The 19,310-nt window shown below is 42.1% G+C and overlaps 2 protein-coding genes across 3 annotated transcripts in view; one reads left to right on the top strand and one right to left on the bottom strand.

Annotated features, from left to right (window-relative positions):
- Positions 1 to 7,023, bottom strand: part of fhod3b (formin homology 2 domain containing 3b) — a 108,870-nt gene extending 101,847 nt beyond the window's left edge. For both annotated transcript variants that reach the window (XR_013969014.1, XM_080857824.1), the window contains exon 1: positions 6,534 to 7,023. Coding sequence is in view for 1 of the 2 variants with exons in the window: in XM_080857824.1 (XP_080713950.1) it covers positions 6,534 to 6,698 (165 nt within the window). In the remaining variant the exon portion in view is untranslated. The remainder of the gene's footprint in view (positions 1 to 6,533) is intronic.
- A 3,091-nt stretch (positions 7,024 to 10,114) lies between these two features.
- On the top strand, positions 10,115 to 18,743 carry slc6a19b (solute carrier family 6 member 19b; the record flags this gene model as incomplete). The annotated part of the gene is made up of 12 exons (XM_080857506.1): positions 10,115 to 10,313; positions 12,621 to 12,761; positions 12,852 to 12,989; positions 13,157 to 13,338; positions 13,776 to 13,886; positions 16,664 to 16,776; positions 16,859 to 16,987; positions 17,171 to 17,327; positions 17,463 to 17,667; positions 17,868 to 18,027; positions 18,116 to 18,278; positions 18,528 to 18,743. 12 exons carry the CDS (start codon positions 10,115 to 10,117, stop codon positions 18,741 to 18,743), a joined length of 1,914 nt encoding a protein of 637 aa, XP_080713632.1.
- Positions 18,744 to 19,310: the final 567 nt, after the last annotated feature.

The following is a 19,310-nucleotide window of genomic DNA, read 5'->3' on the forward strand; positions in this document are numbered from 1 at the left end:
CTGGATTGCTCTTGTTTCAATTAGTTTTTCGAGCGAAGGGTCCACCTGATACTGTGAGAGTAAATCATTTCGAGCAAATAACCAGGTAGTTCTCTCAACAGGCCTTGAGGGCCACGGTAAAGGGGGGGGGCCGTGCCGGCAGACTCCCCTTGGGAGTGTCTGCACTGCCTGGCTCTGCTGGGGGCATTCTTGTTTGTTGACACTCAATTAGGGGCGAGTGATGGGATTTAAACACCCTGGGGAGCTGCCAGTGCGCCTCGGCCCTGAGATCTGTCAATCAACAGGACCGCCGGGCCAGTAACAAACCCTAAACACGCTAATTACACACAAACATGCACACACACACACAAGCACAAGCACACACACATACCTACTCACACATGTCAACACGCCCATTACACCAGCCCTCTGCCGCCTACTGCCCTCCCCGCCTGTTAAGTTTAGCTGCTTCACTTCACTCCAGGACATGAAGCACATGAGAGGCTTCAGGATGAGCTTACAAAGGCATCCACTCCCACAACCATGCGCACTCATGGGCTGATTTCTGGTCTCACTATTAAAACACCTGGTACGTTCCCTGTCGGTTTGATCCCAGGCTAATATTACCCTACCAGAGCATGTTAAATGCAGTTTGAGTGGAATCCTAAGACTCCATTTCAAAGGAGACAGATGGAGTGCAATGGTGTCTCTGAGGGAGGGAGAGACAGATGCCTGTGAAAGGCCACAGAGAGGGGGGCCATGGTGGGGCAATCTGGGATGATGATACGGGCTCTGGGTAGCACTGAGGATCGCCCATACTGAGGTGTGGAGAGTTTGAGGGTGCGCTAGTGTGCGAAGGGGATTGTGGTAAGCTGTAGTGTAGGGGGGATGGGGAATAACTAGGGCATGTTATTGGTGTGTTAGGACAGAATGAGGCATTTCTGCTTTTGTTGACATGTTATAAAATGGTAAAAAAAAAAAATGTCATCATTTGGTAATCATACTGCATACCTTATTAGGCTGTTAGGCCTAGGCCTAGGCCTAGGTTGTCTCTCAATAAACAAATAAACAAAACAAAACAAAAAAATGTCTACAGTCTTATCCTCCATATGATCAGGATTAGCACACACTGTGACTGATGAGTAGTATACATTATTAATGTTGTATTAAATTGCTGCAGTACAACCATAAACAACTGTAAACCTTCTTGAGCAATACCAAAACAAACCAACATGGATTTTTCTTTTTTTCTGAGTTGTACGACAGGAATATATCTGAGGTTGACAGACATTTATAAAAACATATACATGACATCCACCACCAAAGCTGGTTGATCTTTCATATGTACGCTTTGATGTGGTGCTGTATCCTCCCACAAATGATTGTAACTTAATTAAAACTTGAGGGCACAAGAGAACCCTGGCTAGCTGGAAAATGCATTAAGGGGAGGAGGCTCTTTGATCCCCGAGCCACTCCGTTTGTCTTTAAGTGCTCACTGGCATCCCGGGACTGTCATGTTTAAAGGCCCAAGACAAAACATATGGTCAGTAAGAACAACATCCAGGGCTCATCCCATGAAACCGCTCCTATTCCTAGCCCTCTGACTATGGGTAAAGAGTGTGGGACCCAGAGTGCAGAGCTCAGACTGGACCTGATTTACACAAGCACACCTGAGACGCTACCCACCAGCACCGCGCTCTTTACAAATTGAGAACCAGATGGCAAGCGTTTTATTTGAGACACCATTAAGACAGGGAAAGTGCTGTGCCAGATTACAGGACAGGGCCTTGGCCAGCAGGAAATCCAGACAACCGTGCCAGAGTTAGGCCCTCTATATTAAGGCCTGTGAACAGGCATGCCTCAGAGAGGTATGGAATGGGTGTGACGTGAAAATAAGCATGGGGGGGTGGTGGGGGTGGTTGGGGCAAAAAGAACGTTCCCTCATTCCACTGCGGCTGGTGTTATTGTGTGGAGAGGGAGCAGAGACAGAAAGGAAAAGAGAAAAGACATTTCCAGCTGGGAAGGTTGGAACCATTTATTAGCTGTAGACTTACGGCTCACGTTCGTAAATAAATGTACCACTTATACCCTCTCCTCTAGTAATCCTGCGTGCGGCTAACCAGCAATTTTCTCATAGACTTGACAAAGTCATAAAAAACTAAAAATCCAAAATATCTACGTTGTTTTTCTCCTGGCCTTAATGCCTCCAGCTGTGACCCAAGGGTTGAGTTGACCCAGATATTTTGAATGTGTAGAACACAAGCAGGTAGTTGGGATTAGGCCAGGCCTTAGGTGGGGGGCGCTGATAAGCATCGGCGACAGAGGCTACTGCCCCCCCATCCCACTAACACCCCCAACCCCCCATCCCCATCCCGTGCCAGCAGTCTGGTGCTGGGCCACAGCCCCCTCTTTTCAAAGCCCCACTTTTATGATCTGTCCCGCAGCAGTGACCACAAAGAGCGGGGCAGGGTCCAGCAGCAAGGTGTTGGCCAGGTGCTTTACATTACTGCTAACTGACATGGAGGGTGCACACCACCTCCACTGTAATTGGCCAGCACTGGATGGGAAACAGACACCCTTCCCCCTTTGTTTCTCTCCTCCAGTTCGAGCTGGAGTGAAATGTCTTTGAATGTGGAGGAATTTTTCTAAAGCTCTCGAAATGATGGAAAGGAGATTTGCCAGATTTAAGGTATGACATCAGCCTCTTTTCTTAGCCCGGTGATTACATCTGAAAACACAAGCATGTGCATATAGATCCATGTGTCCCTTGGGTCTTGACAGAGCCATACTGAAATGCATACCTTAGTGCACAGCACATAATGTGCAAAACTTCTGTTTGCCTATTTCTGTTGGATTCACATGTAAATATCTAAGGCTTGCTGAGAAGATGACCAGCTATGTAAGCAGAGACTGCAGCACAGAAACAAAACAGGGGGGTGTAAAAGCAACCGGCAATTACCGAGAATCCAAGAGGTGCAGTTTCCTGCATGAGGTTAAAACACAAAAACCATGCCAGTCCAGACCAGGACGCACAAAGGCACACACGCCACCACTTTTGGTTAGTCGTGGTTGCACAAGAGAGCTAGATTACAGTCCCAGCTGGGGTTTCCAGGTCAGACACAGCCGTTAATCCAAACGTAGAGCTCCTGGATTAACAGTCGTGGGTGCTCAATCAACCGTCACACCCAGGATTTGAACCAGTGACCCTGTGGTCGCAGGTCCGGCAAGTCTGACCACAGCAAACGCAGAGGCCTGGCCTCGTTCTCTCCCACCACAGTGCGGTTTACCGGCCAGTGGAGCCACTCAGCTGGGCCGGCCCTAAAAATAAAGAAGCCTTTGGGAACCTTGGCTCTCAGAGGCACAGCTCAGCGCCCCATCTAATCCTCAGCCTCATCCTGGGGCCCCACTCTCTTCCCATGAAGGCTCTTGGATCAGCCGACGGCTCCGTGAGCAGAATAAACACAAATATGTGAGAATCTACTAAGCATGATTGCGGTCATGATGAGGCATTCATGATGATGCGTGTCAAACATCGAAAACAGAGGAAGAATAGCAGCCAGCAGGAGCAGAGGAGGCAGCTCAAGGGGAATAGGGGCCATCCATTGCCCTTGATGGAGACACGAGTCAGCATTTACATCTGGCCGTTGAGCTGTAGCTTAAATACGCCAGAAATGTCAACAAAACCTTTGTTCAGAATTGGGATTTGCCTCATACTAGGTTTCTGAAACCGTCTTTTAAAGATTGAAGAGTGATTAGCTGGTGTTAGCAGCTGGCTAACTTGAACAGGAGTCCATGGTCTTCAGGGAGCGGGCAGAGGATGAGCATCCCCAGAGCTGCATAGCAGGCCACTTTCACACAGAACAGACAAACCTCAACCCTGCAGAACAATGTGAGAGCACAGTCCAGAGAGCAGCCACAACTGTGGAGCGCTAGCCTATACTTTACAGTATTTAGCATAACTTCTCGTTATAGGCCTCTGTAATTTCTGCTAAATAATGCAAAAGGAAGAAAAACAAAACGTTTAAAAGGCCCTAAAGGTAAAACAACAAAAAAAGTGACCTTCAGAGAGCTCTAGGGTTGCACACAAATAATGGAACTAAGTGTAAAAGAGGACCAAGAGATGACTATGAGGCTCATAGATTTCTCTCAGTTAACAACAAGCAACTGGGAGTTATTGCATAAGTATTCTTGTCAGGGGGCAGGGGGCCGCTAAAGTATGAATGAGCTGCCTGCATGACTGAGCAAGCCGGCGGGTTTTAGGGGGGCTTGACAAGTACTTCAGCTCAGACAGATGCTGAAAACACTGCAGTCATGCGATCCAATCATGCAACATCATCTTTGATTTAAAAAGAAACATTTTAAAAATAAATATGTTCATATACCCTACAGTCCCCAAAATGTGAATGAACGTGTGTGTGCGCATGTGTGTGTGTGTGTTTGGATGTGTGTGTGTGAGAGAGTATTTGTCTTTATGTTGGCGTGTGAGGGTTATATATTGATGCCTTTCCACACTCAAAGAAAGTAAACAGATGAAAAAAATACAACCTAAAGTATTTTCCATAACAAATGAAAAACTCTCCCCTTCTGCCTCAGAAAAAAAACAGGGCAACCACACATTTGCTCCTCAGCAGTTTCCCACCTGCTGTTCTTGAGGACTGATGCTGGCTTCCCAGCGTCCCTGTCACAGCACCATACTGCTCTTCACTGGCACTTTGCATATGCTTTGTGGTTGCTATTGCTTACAGCTTAATTGCAGTTGGTTCTGAAGACAAATTGTGTGCAGGCTCGACGAAGCCTGTGTTTGTATTTTCAGGGCTGTCATGTGTTCCATCTTCCTGTGTTGAAAGGAGGGGAGAAATCCCTATCCCCTGACTGCCACACAGAGAGAGACCTAGGTAAATAACTAGCTAAGATAGGTCTGGCAGCCAACAGGATGATAGAACCTTGTTTTCCTCATACTGGAATTTGCAATTTAAAGGAAAATACCACTTCTCCTCTCTTCAACCTCTAACAACCATGACTGCAAAATGTATCACATGATGAGAAAGTATATCCAAACTCAGAAACTGACTCACTATAGTGTTCATCTTAAATCTAATGGCATACAGTATTCTTCTGGTCATCACATACATAACACAGCATATAAACTAGCGTGTTGCATTATTTATAGTATATCCAAGGCCCTCCAAAGTGCAGTGAATTCAACCCTTAAATGCCACGGCACGCAAATTTCATTTACAACACACTTCAATCTTGCCAGTTTTCTCTAAGCTGGGTTGCATAGTGTAGCATGGCAAGGAGTGATAGGTATGAACACAGGCAACAAACTAAGAGACTGCAAGGAGAGTGCTCCTCCTCCGTACCAACTCAGAACAGGGATAAATGAAGCCAGGTGTCTGGCACTCAAGAACAAAAATATGAATGTACTGAAGAGCCAGAAAAAACTCCCCAGTCATGAATGCATCCATTTCCATATCCTCCATATTTCCACATCCTGACTACACATGTTTATTGTTTTGTTGTGTTATCTAAGACAAATGCATGAAACACTTTGAATGAGTAATTACTTATTCATCATCTTGAACCCTTAGATCATGAAACTGTCTCTATCCTCACTAAAAAACTTGATTTACAATCCATACAACACCTAGGTATTCTTTAGTCATAATTCTGTTTAGGAACGCTTCAACATTAAAAAAGCTTGGCATGATCACACACTTTCAGCCAACAGTCACAGAAAAATGACTGCATAACCCTCAGCACCAGGGAAGACTATACCCACTCCATGTGGGTGCTTGAAAGCAAGACGAAATTAGAGGTGTCTGGCTATCTGACATTGGTTAAGGCAAGGGACACTGTAGTGATAATTATTTTACGTATGTCACATGGGATTCAGAGTCGTGTTCTGCACAGATACAGTATGGATCTGAGAGAAGGACTGAGGTGGACTTTCATGTTCAGGAGGGTCTGACTGGCTACAGATGAGCAGATAAGTGTAGACACTAACAGACCCAGTGACAGCTGCAGATTCTTGAGTATGGAGCTTCCTGCTATGCTCCTCAGCTGCCCAAAATTCCAATACGACCACAATAGCATCCTTCCTAAAACTGTCTCACGCCATGATTGTGTGTTTGTGTTTTGGAAATGACCAAGATTTCCATCATGATGTGACTGACTCAGAGTTATAGAGATATACAGGCATGTGTACAAATACTTGTGAAGTGGGTACCTGGGAACTACTTCTCAGGAAAAACATCCATGACAGTGAAGCACCTGGCAATGCATGCGGCACAAACATCTCAAATCAAATATGCTTGTCTATTTTATCAGCCACCCGCATGATTCTGCAGATACCCACAAGTGCAGACACACACACACACACACACACACACACACACACATCTTTTACAATATATTTATGACTGTCTAAACACATGAGGACAGTAGGACAAAATTGCAAATTATAATTACTACTATACATCAAACTTAATTATAACCTAAGCTAACCTAGCTAAAATGTTGTACCATAAAAGTTTATCTTTCCAAAGCCATACCTTTTGTGGTGCTTTGAGAAGCCGATGAACTCCAGCAATCTGATTAATAAGAGGAATATCCTCATTGAATGTGTAGTGAGGCGGTCTGGTCGGCTCAGGAAAATTCGTGCTGTTAAATGGATCAGTATCATCTAGGAACTGTACCCTGCATACAAGCGTAGCCATTATACATCCATGCAAAAATGTTTGGAGAAAAGTCCGCACTGTCAGTAAATACCGCCTGTAATCTTTTGCTTTGTCGCACTACCACTGTTGGAGCAGGTAACCACTGAAGCCGTTGCAATCGCTCCTCTGTCAGTTATCCGCCAACGTACTCCGTCACATTAGAAGCGCATAGGTTAAAACATTAAAAACTGTAACAGAGGGGCAGCGACTAACATGAGCCCCTAGTTCCACCGAGTGTTGAAGGTAAACCCCCGCAATTCGTACGCGATTCAGGGTCTCTACGGCAGATTCTCTGAAGGAGGCACGCCAGTATCCAAGGGCATTGTGGGCAGGCAAGGTGCTGAGGCAGACTGCGGCCGAAACGGGACAGGACAAGGTCTGCAGAGAAACTCAGACGGCTTGGGGACTCCCTACCCCGGCTCTCACTCAGCTGCTACTGCAGTCATAGCGCAACCACTCTAAAAACTCGCGCAACAGCGGCATCCATTGACCAAGAAGAGAATAACTTTGTAATAGCCATTGTATACGTTACTTCATGTTTATTGGATAAGCTACTTCATTTTATTTATAAAGTGTATTTATCCAGTGCATATATACAAATCTATAATGAACTTATATTATATAAAAGAAACACAACAAGGATTTCGTTTTATCCATCTATCATGAACCAACTTAAACTAAAGGGCACTATGGAACTCCACAGTGCAATAAAATAAATGTCTTGTGGGCTTATTTGCTTATTTGATTTGTGATCAAACTTGTGATTCATATGGGTATTTGAAACAGTAAATGAAAACATTCTTCGGGCCCCTTAGTTCGATTTGTTAACATTAGGTGTCAGAATGTACACAGTGAATATGTAATAGGCTGAACAGAAACAGAGCAGACAAATAGCTGTTTATATATTTGTGTATTCAGTTTTTATTTAATTTCTATATATTTGCACAAATGTATCACATAGTTGTTCACTCATCTCATCTCTTTCCTGTCCCTTTTCAGCTGAGTGACTACTTCCACTGCTGCATCTCTTCATGAACATACAAAATTAATAGATTAGATTCTTACTAGTGTTAACAAAATTCGAAGTTTTTCTTCAGGTACAACACTACTACTACTACTACTACAACACTGCTACTTTTCTTTCCATGGAGCCACCCTCATTTCTTTGTGTGAACTGAACTCCACACATGAAGAGAAGGTGTGTCCAACTCTAGGGTATAAGTAGCTCGAGGAGCACATGACATAGGGAACATGTATGGAAGTTGAGAAGATAACCAAAGTACTAAGTTCCACTAATGTTTTTGTTTTGAGTGTAATATGTAGTGTTTTGGCTCCAACTACGGTGGCTGCAGTAACTCAGATTTCAAACCAGGAGCAGTCTCTTGAATTCCTTCTTCATCAAGAATACCCCACTTTAAATAATAAAGTATCTCACACCATACAACCCACATTACCAAGAAAGGCACCATCTCGATGCAGTTTCTTGCCTTAGCCTTTTGTTTTTGACTTGACTCGTGCATCCTCACATCACAGCCACAAGAGGGCAGAAATTGTCACAAATCACAGCTCTGGTTTTGATGGCCCTTTTGATGGTCCGGACTTGTACATGTTTTTGAATAGGTCTTCAAATCTATTGTACCTGTCGCTGCCAAATGTGAGTCCGCTGCCTGATGTGAGTCCGCATGCGCAAATACAAACGGTTCACGCATAATGTGGGTTTATTCACTGGTATATTTAATTGTGTTGTAAACGGTGACCAGCTAAGGCTCACCGTCAACATATGGGGCTGGTTTTAACGCATAATACCGTTACATTTAATGTTATATTTAATTGTGTTGTAAACGGTTCAGATTAGTTCTCTGTGCTTGTTTCCTTGATTCCTGTCTTAATTCTTGCTTTCATATAGTTTGCCAAACCTCTTCCAAATGTGTTCAACACTTTTACTCATTTGCATTTTTTAAAGGCACCCAGTGCAACTTTATAGGCTTGAGACTCGAAAAATAAACATTCAATTTTTAGTCTTTTTTACACGTAGTAAGTTTCAATAACTCCATACCATTACATATCGGCATTCAAGGAGCAAAGATGAGACGTCTTTGTGTGGTGAGAACTGATAGAAAATCATAAACAACAACAATCGCCGGTGGGGAGAGGCCATTTTTCCATTGACTGGAATCCTGCTTTATTTATTGGTGGCACCAATAAATAAAGGGCTACGCTCTTGCGGCTAGTTTTAGCGCTCTTTTTAACGCCCAACGTATCAAATAATGATGCAAATGTGCTAATATGGTGAAGTAAATGTCAATATCATGAAGATTGTCTTATCCAGAATATTTCCATTTTGATGCCCTAATGTTGCACTGGGTGCCTTTAAACATAACAAAGATAAGAACAGAACTTTAATTGTATATACCTGCCCTGGACACACAGATGCATACACCTAATCAATATTATTTTTGTAAATTGTAGCACAGCAAGACAACAAGTAAGCAACTCGTCCAGAGTCAATATAAAAGTTGGAACTCACAGTCACATTTTATGTGCTGTCCATATCTCATCCACTATACAATTAAAGATAAACAATGAGTTACTGTAATTCAAAACCTTTTGTACGCCACTGCAGTCGAAGTGTTTGTTTTCTCTAAGGGCTCAGTTGTATTTAAAATGACATGAGAGGCACTTCACAAAGCTATTCCTTTTAAATCACAAGAACTCTTGTAGGTAACCTAAAGCAATGGCTGCCACGTCCTCTCTGCTCCTCAGCCAAGTCTGCGGAGGCACTAAAGCACACCGGCCATGTGGAGGTCAAACATTACAGATGAGACAGAGGGGAAACAAGTGTCACTCTGTCAATGTTTGTTCCCATTAGGCAAACATTAGAAAATATCACCAAGCATAAAGCACCTTTTAGAACACAACTGCTTTTCTCTTTCTGTGCAAGGATAAGATCATCATTGCCTTTGAATGTTGAACCCTTGTTAGGATATCAAGTCTCCACTGGAGAGTCATATAGATCATTATCTCCGTGCTGTTTGGCATCTGAGAGAGCCTGAGGAGGGGATCTTCATACGGAGCTGGTTGACTTTATGTGTCCTAACTCACAGATAAGGCATTAATTATTGTCAAGTGCAGCTTCATTGGAATCACACTTGTGCTTTCCTCATCCAGCTGACTGCACAGATTCCAGTCATCTGGGAGAGGCTGCAACCCAAGGTTGAGACGGTGCTGGAGTTCACTATAAATACTGTCCTTTGCTCCCGTCATCTCATCTCCCTCGTGTAAGAGTAACATGTTCACAACACACAGAGAAACTACTGTGACAGCCACCCATCGGTACCGCCATCAATCTTCCGCTCGCTGTACACAGGGCAATCTGCACAGACACTAAGGAGCCCAGAGGAGCAACGGACTCAGGGATGAAGCTTCAGCTCCCCAACCCAGGCCTGGAGGACAGGATCCTGAGCCATGAGCAGCTTGAGAGGCTGGAGGTGGAGGAGGCCGGGGACAGGCCCAAATGGGACAACAAAGCCCAGTACATGCTAACCTGCGTGGGCTTCTGTGTGGGGCTGGGAAACGTCTGGCGCTTCCCCTACCTCTGCCAGAGCCATGGAGGAGGTAGGTTACTCTGTTGTTACTCATATCCGTGGCGACAGCTTGACTTTGAAGTGTCAGTCTGCTCTATGAAAGGCTTAACTAAGAGATCACAAGGAACCTTTAGCTTTAAATTTCCTTAAACTCTGAATTGAAAAGTTTCCAACAATTTGAACAATTGAAACCGATATTATAGTATTAAATTTGGGTGGAGACCCAGTTAACATTGAGGAATTTAATAACATTATGTAATGTTCACTTTTCGTTCTCACAACGTTTGATGCAAATATTTTGACACACCTTGGTGAGAACATTTTGACAACATTGTAAATGTTCATGGAACACAGGAACATTGTAAGTCAATGGTTCAAGTATGACAATACATATTATTACAACATTCTTTTAGCTTAAAAACATGCAAAACATGTAAATTACACAAATCACTGATGGCAAATGTAATGTATGCTTCCAGCAGGCATATGAGATTTCACCATCGTTAAGAGTAGGATACCCCCATGAGTACAAGGCATTCATTAATCTGCTTAATTGAGCAGTCTTTAAATGTCTATGGTTTAAATACGGTTATGGTTATGAAACATCTCTTTGATTGTAGCGAAGCAATTCAAACTGAAAGTGCAGTGCAGTCCACAATTCTGGCAAAAGGAAATTGATATTTGAATTCAACATGCCAATCAAATTACATCTGGTTGATTGGCTGGAATTGTTAATGGTTAATTGTTAATTAATTTGCTATTTACAGCGCCAGGATAGCTTTTTGAGTGCACACCTCACACACTGAACAGAGTGCCAGTATGTTTGCTGAATTTGACAAGTGTGTAATGTGTGTATGTGTGTGTGTTGTGTGTGTGTGTGTGTGTGTGTGTGTGTGTGTGTGTGTGTGTGTGTGTGCGTGTGTGTGTGTGTGTAGTACTGCCGACTGTACCTTCAACTCAACAACAGCTTTGATTTTGTCATATATTTACCTCAACCCTCAACTCAAGGTTAACTAGAACCCTTGTAAGGGTCACTCAGTAGGTGTGAATACCTTTGCTGGTTTCTTCATACATTAACCAGGCTGGGGGAAAAGGCTGACATGTCAGTCTGTTGCTGAGGTTGACTTTGCTCTATGCGGAAAGTGCAGACCACACAAGTATCAATCTTTTCGGGCAATTGACAGTAAAATGTAACCACCAGTACTGTGTTGATAACAAGGGGAAAATGGAAAAAACAGAACTACTTTCCTGTTGTGTAGGGTGTTAGATATCTAGAGCCCTGAAACCTTTCCTGTTCCCAACACTTGATCTGTTCCCTTGGACTGTTATCAGTTGTGTCAACATATGCCATTCAAAGAATAAAATGTGCCTAAGTGGTTATACATCACATGTTATCAACCAAGCAGAAATCTCAAATTACTTTTAATTTTCCCTGGCTGGGGTGCACAGCCTTCCACAGCACACCAGCCTCAGACCAAAGGCAGATATGAATGTTATCATCTGCACATGATGCTTGGTAAACCCGATTAGACCACCACTCTGTAAATATCAACTTTAACATAAAATCAAGTACATACAGTATATATACCAAAATATGGTTCACATTGCCAAATTACTTAAATAAATGCTCATTTAATTTACTTACTATTTGTCCACCATGTATTTTCTATAATTTTCTGTTGGTTGCTGGTTCTGTGTGTTATATTTCATAAGTTGAATAACAACACGTAGCACCTTGAAACATAAGCTATTGCTTTTGTACTATATCAGGGGTATTGCAGTTGTCATTTTAACTAAAAACTATCACGTTTCACCCATTTCAAACTGTAACCATTTAGCAACTGTTCTTACTCAAACATTATTTTTTTAATTAAATTATTTCCATTTTAATATAATAAATATATAATTTTTCTGCAAAAGGTTGCTTGGTTTGCTTTCAGTAGACATTTCCCCTCAAACAATACACTTATAAAAGGTTGACTGAAGAGATACTGTACATAAAAGCTGTTTCATTGTGAAGTCTGAAAGTGCTAAATTAAATAAAACATTTTGATGATGCTCTTTGACACCCGACTAAAAGACCCAACTAGGTCTTTGTCAGTGACCCCTCAGTTTTCTTAAGTAAGGTCTGGTATGTTCGCAGATCTCTTTATGGTTGGGGTCATGGCCAAGTATGTTTGAGTAAACAAGACGACCAGTATGGCCATCGAGACCACATCAATCCTGCCATTTCAGTATCAGTAAAACATTTAAAGGTTTCTAAGACTTAAAACCTAATTTCTACCCAACCCCACAGGGGCTTTTATCCATCTCTGATGCAAACTTCCACTGTTTTCAGGGGCCTTTATGATCCCTTTCCTGATCCTGCTGGTCCTCGAGGGGGTCCCCCTACTGCACCTGGAATTTGCCATTGGCCAGCGGCTTAGGAAAGGCAGCTTGGGGTGCTGGAGGACAGTACACCCCTACTTGCTTGGAGTTGGTGAGCCTTCTTTCGAGGATAAAGTTGAACATTTTGATATATGTCAGAGGGAAAATTGTGCACATCCTGACATGGTGTTTTTTCCCACAGGCCTGGCGTCCATGTGTGTGTCTCTCCTGATCAGTCTGTACTACAACTGCATCATTGCCTGGATCATGTGGTATTTCTTCAACTCGTTTCAGGAGCCTCTGCCATGGAGCCAATGTCCTGTAAATGCGAACAATACAGGTGGGTTACGTACTCCATAAGGGAAGTTAAATTATCAAAATGAATTCAGCCATGTGCTGTTTCTAAAGTGTCATCTGAACAAGCTGGCCATGACAGATGGAAGTTGTTTCTTGGACTCTTCTCCATTGTTGTGTGGGATTTATCCCGTGTCTGTCTACCGATCCCAGGCCTGGTGTCTGAGTGCGCGAGGAGCTCTCCTGTGGATTACTTTTGGTATCGGCAGACGCTCAACACCACTTCTGTCATTGATGACACGGGGGGTCTGCAGTGGTGGATGGCGTTGTGTCTGGTGAGCGCCTGGGCTGTGCTCTACGTCTGCTGTATTCGGGGCATTGAAACCACAGGGAAGGTAGGTTATACCATCAGCATGGCACTCTGTGAGTCACTATATGAACGTCATGGTGAAAAAGAAAATAATAGGACATTTAATGATGGAACCAAGGACAGATTGTGAAGAAATGAGATTGTAAATGTGAACTATGCATAGGATTGCCTTACTTTTATAGTTTTACAGCCTTTCAAACAAAGCTTTGGCATTATCTTTGATGCAATAAAGTAAGTGTTACACAGTAAATTAGTCAGCTCTTATCCTGTGAACATTAAGTTGTTAAAGTTAACAATTCATTTTAAGGACAATATGAACATTAAATAAGCCAACCTCGTGTGTTTACAGCACACCAGTATGAAATGAGAAGAATGCACTTGGTGATTAGTTAGATTAGGCTAGGTTTGATTATAATATGACTTAAACCCCTTACAGTATGTACTCACTCTACCCTTTCCCAGGCGGTGTACGTCACCTCAACACTCCCCTATGTTGTACTCACCATCTTTCTGATCCGAGGGCTCACTCTTAAAGGTTCTGTGGATGGAATTAAGTTTCTCTTTACACCGGATGTAAGTACAGGGTATAATTAATTACAGACACAAGAAATGCACTGTTTGTGTATAAATATGGCCAAGGGGTAGAGTTGGGGACTCGAGTCGTACTTGACTTGACTTGACAGATAAAACCAGGGGCGGAGTGGGACACAAAAATCCACCGGGACAATTCTGACTGCACCGGCCCACCACCGGCCCAAAACGTGCCCACAACTGGCCCAACCCGCATCCCCTCCACCTCGCATATTTCAACTACAGAAACAAACGTGCGGCTTTTGATCATTATTGTTAGATTTAGAGTTGATGTGTGGGTGACAGACATGACAGTGACAGTGACAGTGTATTTGTATATGTACATTTATGGAAATACGGAACAAATCGCGTCCCGTATTGGCTCAAATGTTATGCTAATTGGCAACAATGTGTCCTGTCAACTCACTCGCATCTAGTTGACGGCTGGTTGAATAAATCCGTAATTCTTGTGCATTTTGATGCACTTTCCTCAAGCATCCGCCTCTTTTTCAGTCTGGCCTTTTTGCCCCCTCCTTTCTCCTTTCTCTTATGTCCCTCCATCAGGTCCGCTTTACCTGCTCTCTCTCCATGGTAGCCGCTAATTTATCTCCCTAGGTTCACTTGATAAAGGCAGAACGATACGCATTTCCCATGATGCTTTGCTCCGACAATTCTACATTCAACAAAAAAACGAATTAAATCGCTGGCCAATTTATGTTTGTGGTCATGAAAGTAATGGAGCGTCTAAATAAAAAGAATTACATCAATATAGGAGGCTAAACAAAAATCAAAAGGTTGGATTAATGGGAGTGAGTTTGACACACACCATAGGTGTGATGTACAGAGACAAATATTGGTATAAATAGTGGTTGGACTGCTCAATTGCTTAACTCTCGGAGAATTTAGAGATTTTCACGGGACCATGATTAGTCGAACATGTGAATTCGGTGGGCCGCTCATGAATTCGATTCGACAGATGGGAAGGCCGGTCTGCAGGCTGGTTCTCGAGAGATTATTGGCCGACCGGCCGACCGGCCGACCGGGAAAAATCCCGGTTCTCCCGATGGCCACTCCGCCCCTGGATAAAACTATATCAGGCACCTGTAAATGCACCCAGATAGGTCAATCACTTGGTAATGTAAAGGTTAGCGCCAATGGATAGTTAGCAAACATGTTAAATTCAGCATCAGCTATCTAACGTTATATTGCTGCTAGCTTTGAAGTTAAGGGAGGTTAACTTGATTAGATTGGCGTAAGTTGAACATATTGAGAGATGAGTGAGAGTTTGTTGCTGGTCACACTTGTTCAGAACAGACAAGTTAGTCCTTTCTTCTTTATAGTTTTTGTCAGTAGCCTTGGTACTTTTCTCAGTCATCCATAACACTTTCAAAAGACTGAGTTCGTTTCTCGAAATAATTCGCACAAACAGTAGGACACAATCGATATCCAGCCAGAGCCCGTAACTTACCATACTTCATGCATCAACAGTAAACTTACCCGTTTGCATGTCAATGACACAGTGAATATATACCTAGATGTTTTTTTTTGGGGGGGGGGGGGGGGGGCAATTGTAAATAGCCTTTTGCATGAATGTGCAAAAGCATTTCCAAAATGTTCAAAAGAATGAGACATTGCTGTTACGATGCGCTCAAGTGAATAGATGATGTGGAGGTTGAACAGTTTTGAGAATTGTACTTCTTATCTGAGAAATGTACCGATGCAACTGAGAACAAATGTAAGTAGGACCTCTATGATAAGTGTATGGTAGCTGTATGCTAATGTTACAAGGCAAAATTATGTTAACAGCTTTAAAGGCACCCAGTGCAACTTTATGTAAACATTCAATGAAAAATAAACATTCAATTTCTAGTCTTTTTTATACGTAGTAAGTTTCAATAACTCCATACCATTACATATCGACATCCAAGGAGCAAAGATGAGACGTCGTTGTGTGGTGAGAACTGAAAATCGTAAACAACAACAATCGCCGGTGGGGAGAAGCCATTTTTCCATTGACTGGAAGCCTGCTTTATTTATTGTAGGTTACAAAAAATAAAGAAAATGGCGGCGATTGTTGTTGTTATCGATTTTTTATCAGTTCTCACCACACAACGACGTCTCATCTTTGCTGCTTGAATGTCGGTATGTAATGGTATGGAGTTATTGAAACTTACTACTTGTAAAAAAGACTAGAAATTGAATGTTTATTTTTAAGCCTCGAAAGTTGCACTGGGTGCCTTTAAAGGAAAGCATTTATTGTGCGTTGTTTTATGTATTGTTTGATTGCTTTGCAATAGCCTGTAAAAATGCAAACAACTATTTTATGCTGATATCATATGTGATAAAAGATAAATGAGTGATGATAATACAGAATACGTTTTTACTTTGATTCTATTGATTATATTTATATAAGAGCTACGCCGTGTTCTAAACATAGAATACTGGATGACGTGCAGCAGATTACAACCGAGAGACTTGAAACGTGACTTGGACGTGAGCCCAAAGACTTCAGACGTGACTTGGACTCGAGCTCAAAGACTTGAGACTTGATTTGGACTTGCAAAAAAAGACTTGCGAGCATCTGTGCCAGAGTGTAAAATGTATGAAATAAAAGGATCTCTCTCTCTGTATGTGTGTGTGTGTGTGTGTGTGTGTGTGTGTGTGTGTGTGTGTGTGTGTGTGTGTGTGTGTGTGTGTGTGTGTGTGTGTGTGTGTGTGTGTGTGTGTGTGTGTGTGTGTGCGTGTCAATTTGTTTTCATGTGTGTGTGATGGGTGTGTAGTTGAATGAATTAGCAAACCCCTCCACTTGGCTGGACGCAGGAGCTCAGGTGTTCTACTCTTTCTCTTTAGCCTTTGGAGGGCTCATCTCTTTCTCCAGCTATAATTCAGTGCAGTAAGTGCTCTCATTCCTAAAAACTCTCAGCTTAACATAGTAATACACTGGATATAAATAATGCTGTCTCCTTTTACCACAGTAACAACTGTGAGCAGGACGCAGTGATCATCTCCATAATCAATGCTTTCACATCAATCTACGCGGCTACTGTCATTTATTGCATCATCGGCTTCAGAGCAACAGAGAGATTTGATGACTGTTTAAATGGGTATGTGTCTAGTAGCATTGTTGGAAATATATAATATAAAACCTGCTGGCGTGGTTGCAACTATGTTTTTCATGGCTCACTAAATATACACAATACTTTAAAGAAATATTAAATAATAGCAATGATGTATTAATATAGACATTATATAATCTTTAAAGATGTTTCTCATTCTTTGAATTGCAGGAACATTCTTGCTCTAATGAACGCCTTTGATCTTCCTGAGGGGAATGTAACCACGGACAACTATGATCAGGTTGTGACGATGTTCAATAGCACAAGTCCAGATGTCATCCAAACGCTCCACCTTAAAACCTGTAATCTGTACACTTTCCTGAGTGAGGTACTGAACTCCTCTTGGCTTTTTCAGTACTCATGTTTGAGACAATGAGACATTAAAGGTTCAGTAAAGGTTAGCTGCGGAAACAAACCATGATTTTGAGTCCGACGTCAGCCTTGACACTCTCTTCCTTTTAAGGGAGTCGAAGGGACGGGTTTGGCCTTCATTGTGTTCACTGAGGCCATCACAAAGATGCCATTGTCTCCTCTGTGGTCCGTCCTGTTCTTCATCATGCTCTTCTGCCTCGGCTTGTCCTCCATGTTCGGCAACATCGAGGGAGTGTTGGTTCCGCTTCAGGATCTCAATGTTTTCCCCAAGAAATGGCCCAAAGAGGCTATCACAGGTAAGGTTAAAAAATTGCAAACATTCAAGAATTATCTTTAAATAGCTAAAATGATTGAAATATCTTGAAACGTATTATATATGAAGCAAATGTCTGATTGAGTGAATGACTTAATGAGATAGATAGATTAATAAATGACTGAGTCAATGACCTAATGAGTGAGAAATAATACCCCTGTCTATCGCTCCCTTTCTTCCAAGGCCTAACCTGTGTCGTCGGCTGCCTGGTAGGCCTCATATTTGTCCAAGGGTCAGGAAATTACTGGCTTGCCCTCTTTGACACCTTTTCGGGGTCCATTCCTTTGCTCATAATTGCCTTCTGTGAGATGGTCGGCGTGGTGTACATATACGGCATTGACAGGTGAGTTTTCTGTGGCTCATTATCAGAGGGTTATACAAGAATGCATGGAATAGCATTGCTCACCACTGTATCATATTTGACTTACCAGGTTCAATGACGACCTTGTGTTCATGATCGGCCACAAGCCCAACATCTTCTGGCAGGTCACATGGCGATTCATCAGCCCCCTCATCATGCTGCTGATCTTAGTCTTCTACTTTGTCACCACCGTTACCAAGGAGCTCTCCTACATCACCTGGGATCCAGACTCTGTAAGGAATCAGAAACTGATGAAAACATAATTTGTTTTCAGAAATAATTTTTAAACATTTTTACATCATTTTACATACACTTCACACTGTCAATATGGTGTGATTTATGTTTTGTGGTGCTATATAATATATAAATAATTTGAACTATAGGGAGTTTAGCTAGTTTTAGGATAGGTTGGGGACTACATGGTGTCATCGCTGTGGTTTCTGTTCTGGTTCTGTCCAATAACCAAAATGTTCTATTTCCAGGATAACTTCCCCACTCTGGAGGAGAAGCCATACCCAGCGTGGATCTATGCCATCATATTCATCTTGGCTGGCATCCCTAGTCTTTGTGTGCCAGGTGCTGCTATTTTTAAGATGATACAAAACCACTGTTGCAAGAAGGAAAATGAAGACAAAACACAAATGGTCAGCAACGTTTCTTGCCAGATGCAGGATGACGTGTCAAAGACAAACTCATGAAAGACTTAGAGAACACCTCCAGAATTATTGTCATTTCAATTAATATTTACAAGTCTGATCTCTAGGTTCACAGAGAAATGTATAAGCATTGGATTTTATCGTATCCCTAAGAAGTTTCTTTTGATATCAGAATGTTTGTACTCTTAATGTATGGAGTGTTTATATCTTATGTAATTGATCACTCATAAAATGACAAAATGACAGATCCAAAGAGTTTTGTTTTGGATGGTACCGCTACCATTTCCCCTTTTACATTTTCCCTTTCATCTATAGAATAGCTTTATAACTATGCTTTGCACTATCAAACTGTCAATACAATTATATTAATTTGTGCAAGAACACATAAAAAAATCATCAGTATTGATGTAATATATTTGTATTATATTGTGAGTCGTATAGGACAACAATGCATTTTGTAGCTATATGTCCACAGATGAGATCATCGGTGAATTGTGTAAATGTATATAAAAACTTAAATGCATACATTTCTACATCTTGTACAAAGTATATATTCTCTTAATTGGAAGCATCATTGTTCTTTGTTCATATCAACCTTTGATGATTTTT

The sequence above is a fragment of the Sprattus sprattus genome, assembly GCF_963457725.1.
Source record: "Sprattus sprattus genome assembly, chromosome: 19".
Lineage (NCBI taxonomy): Eukaryota > Metazoa > Chordata > Actinopteri > Clupeiformes > Clupeidae > Sprattus > Sprattus sprattus.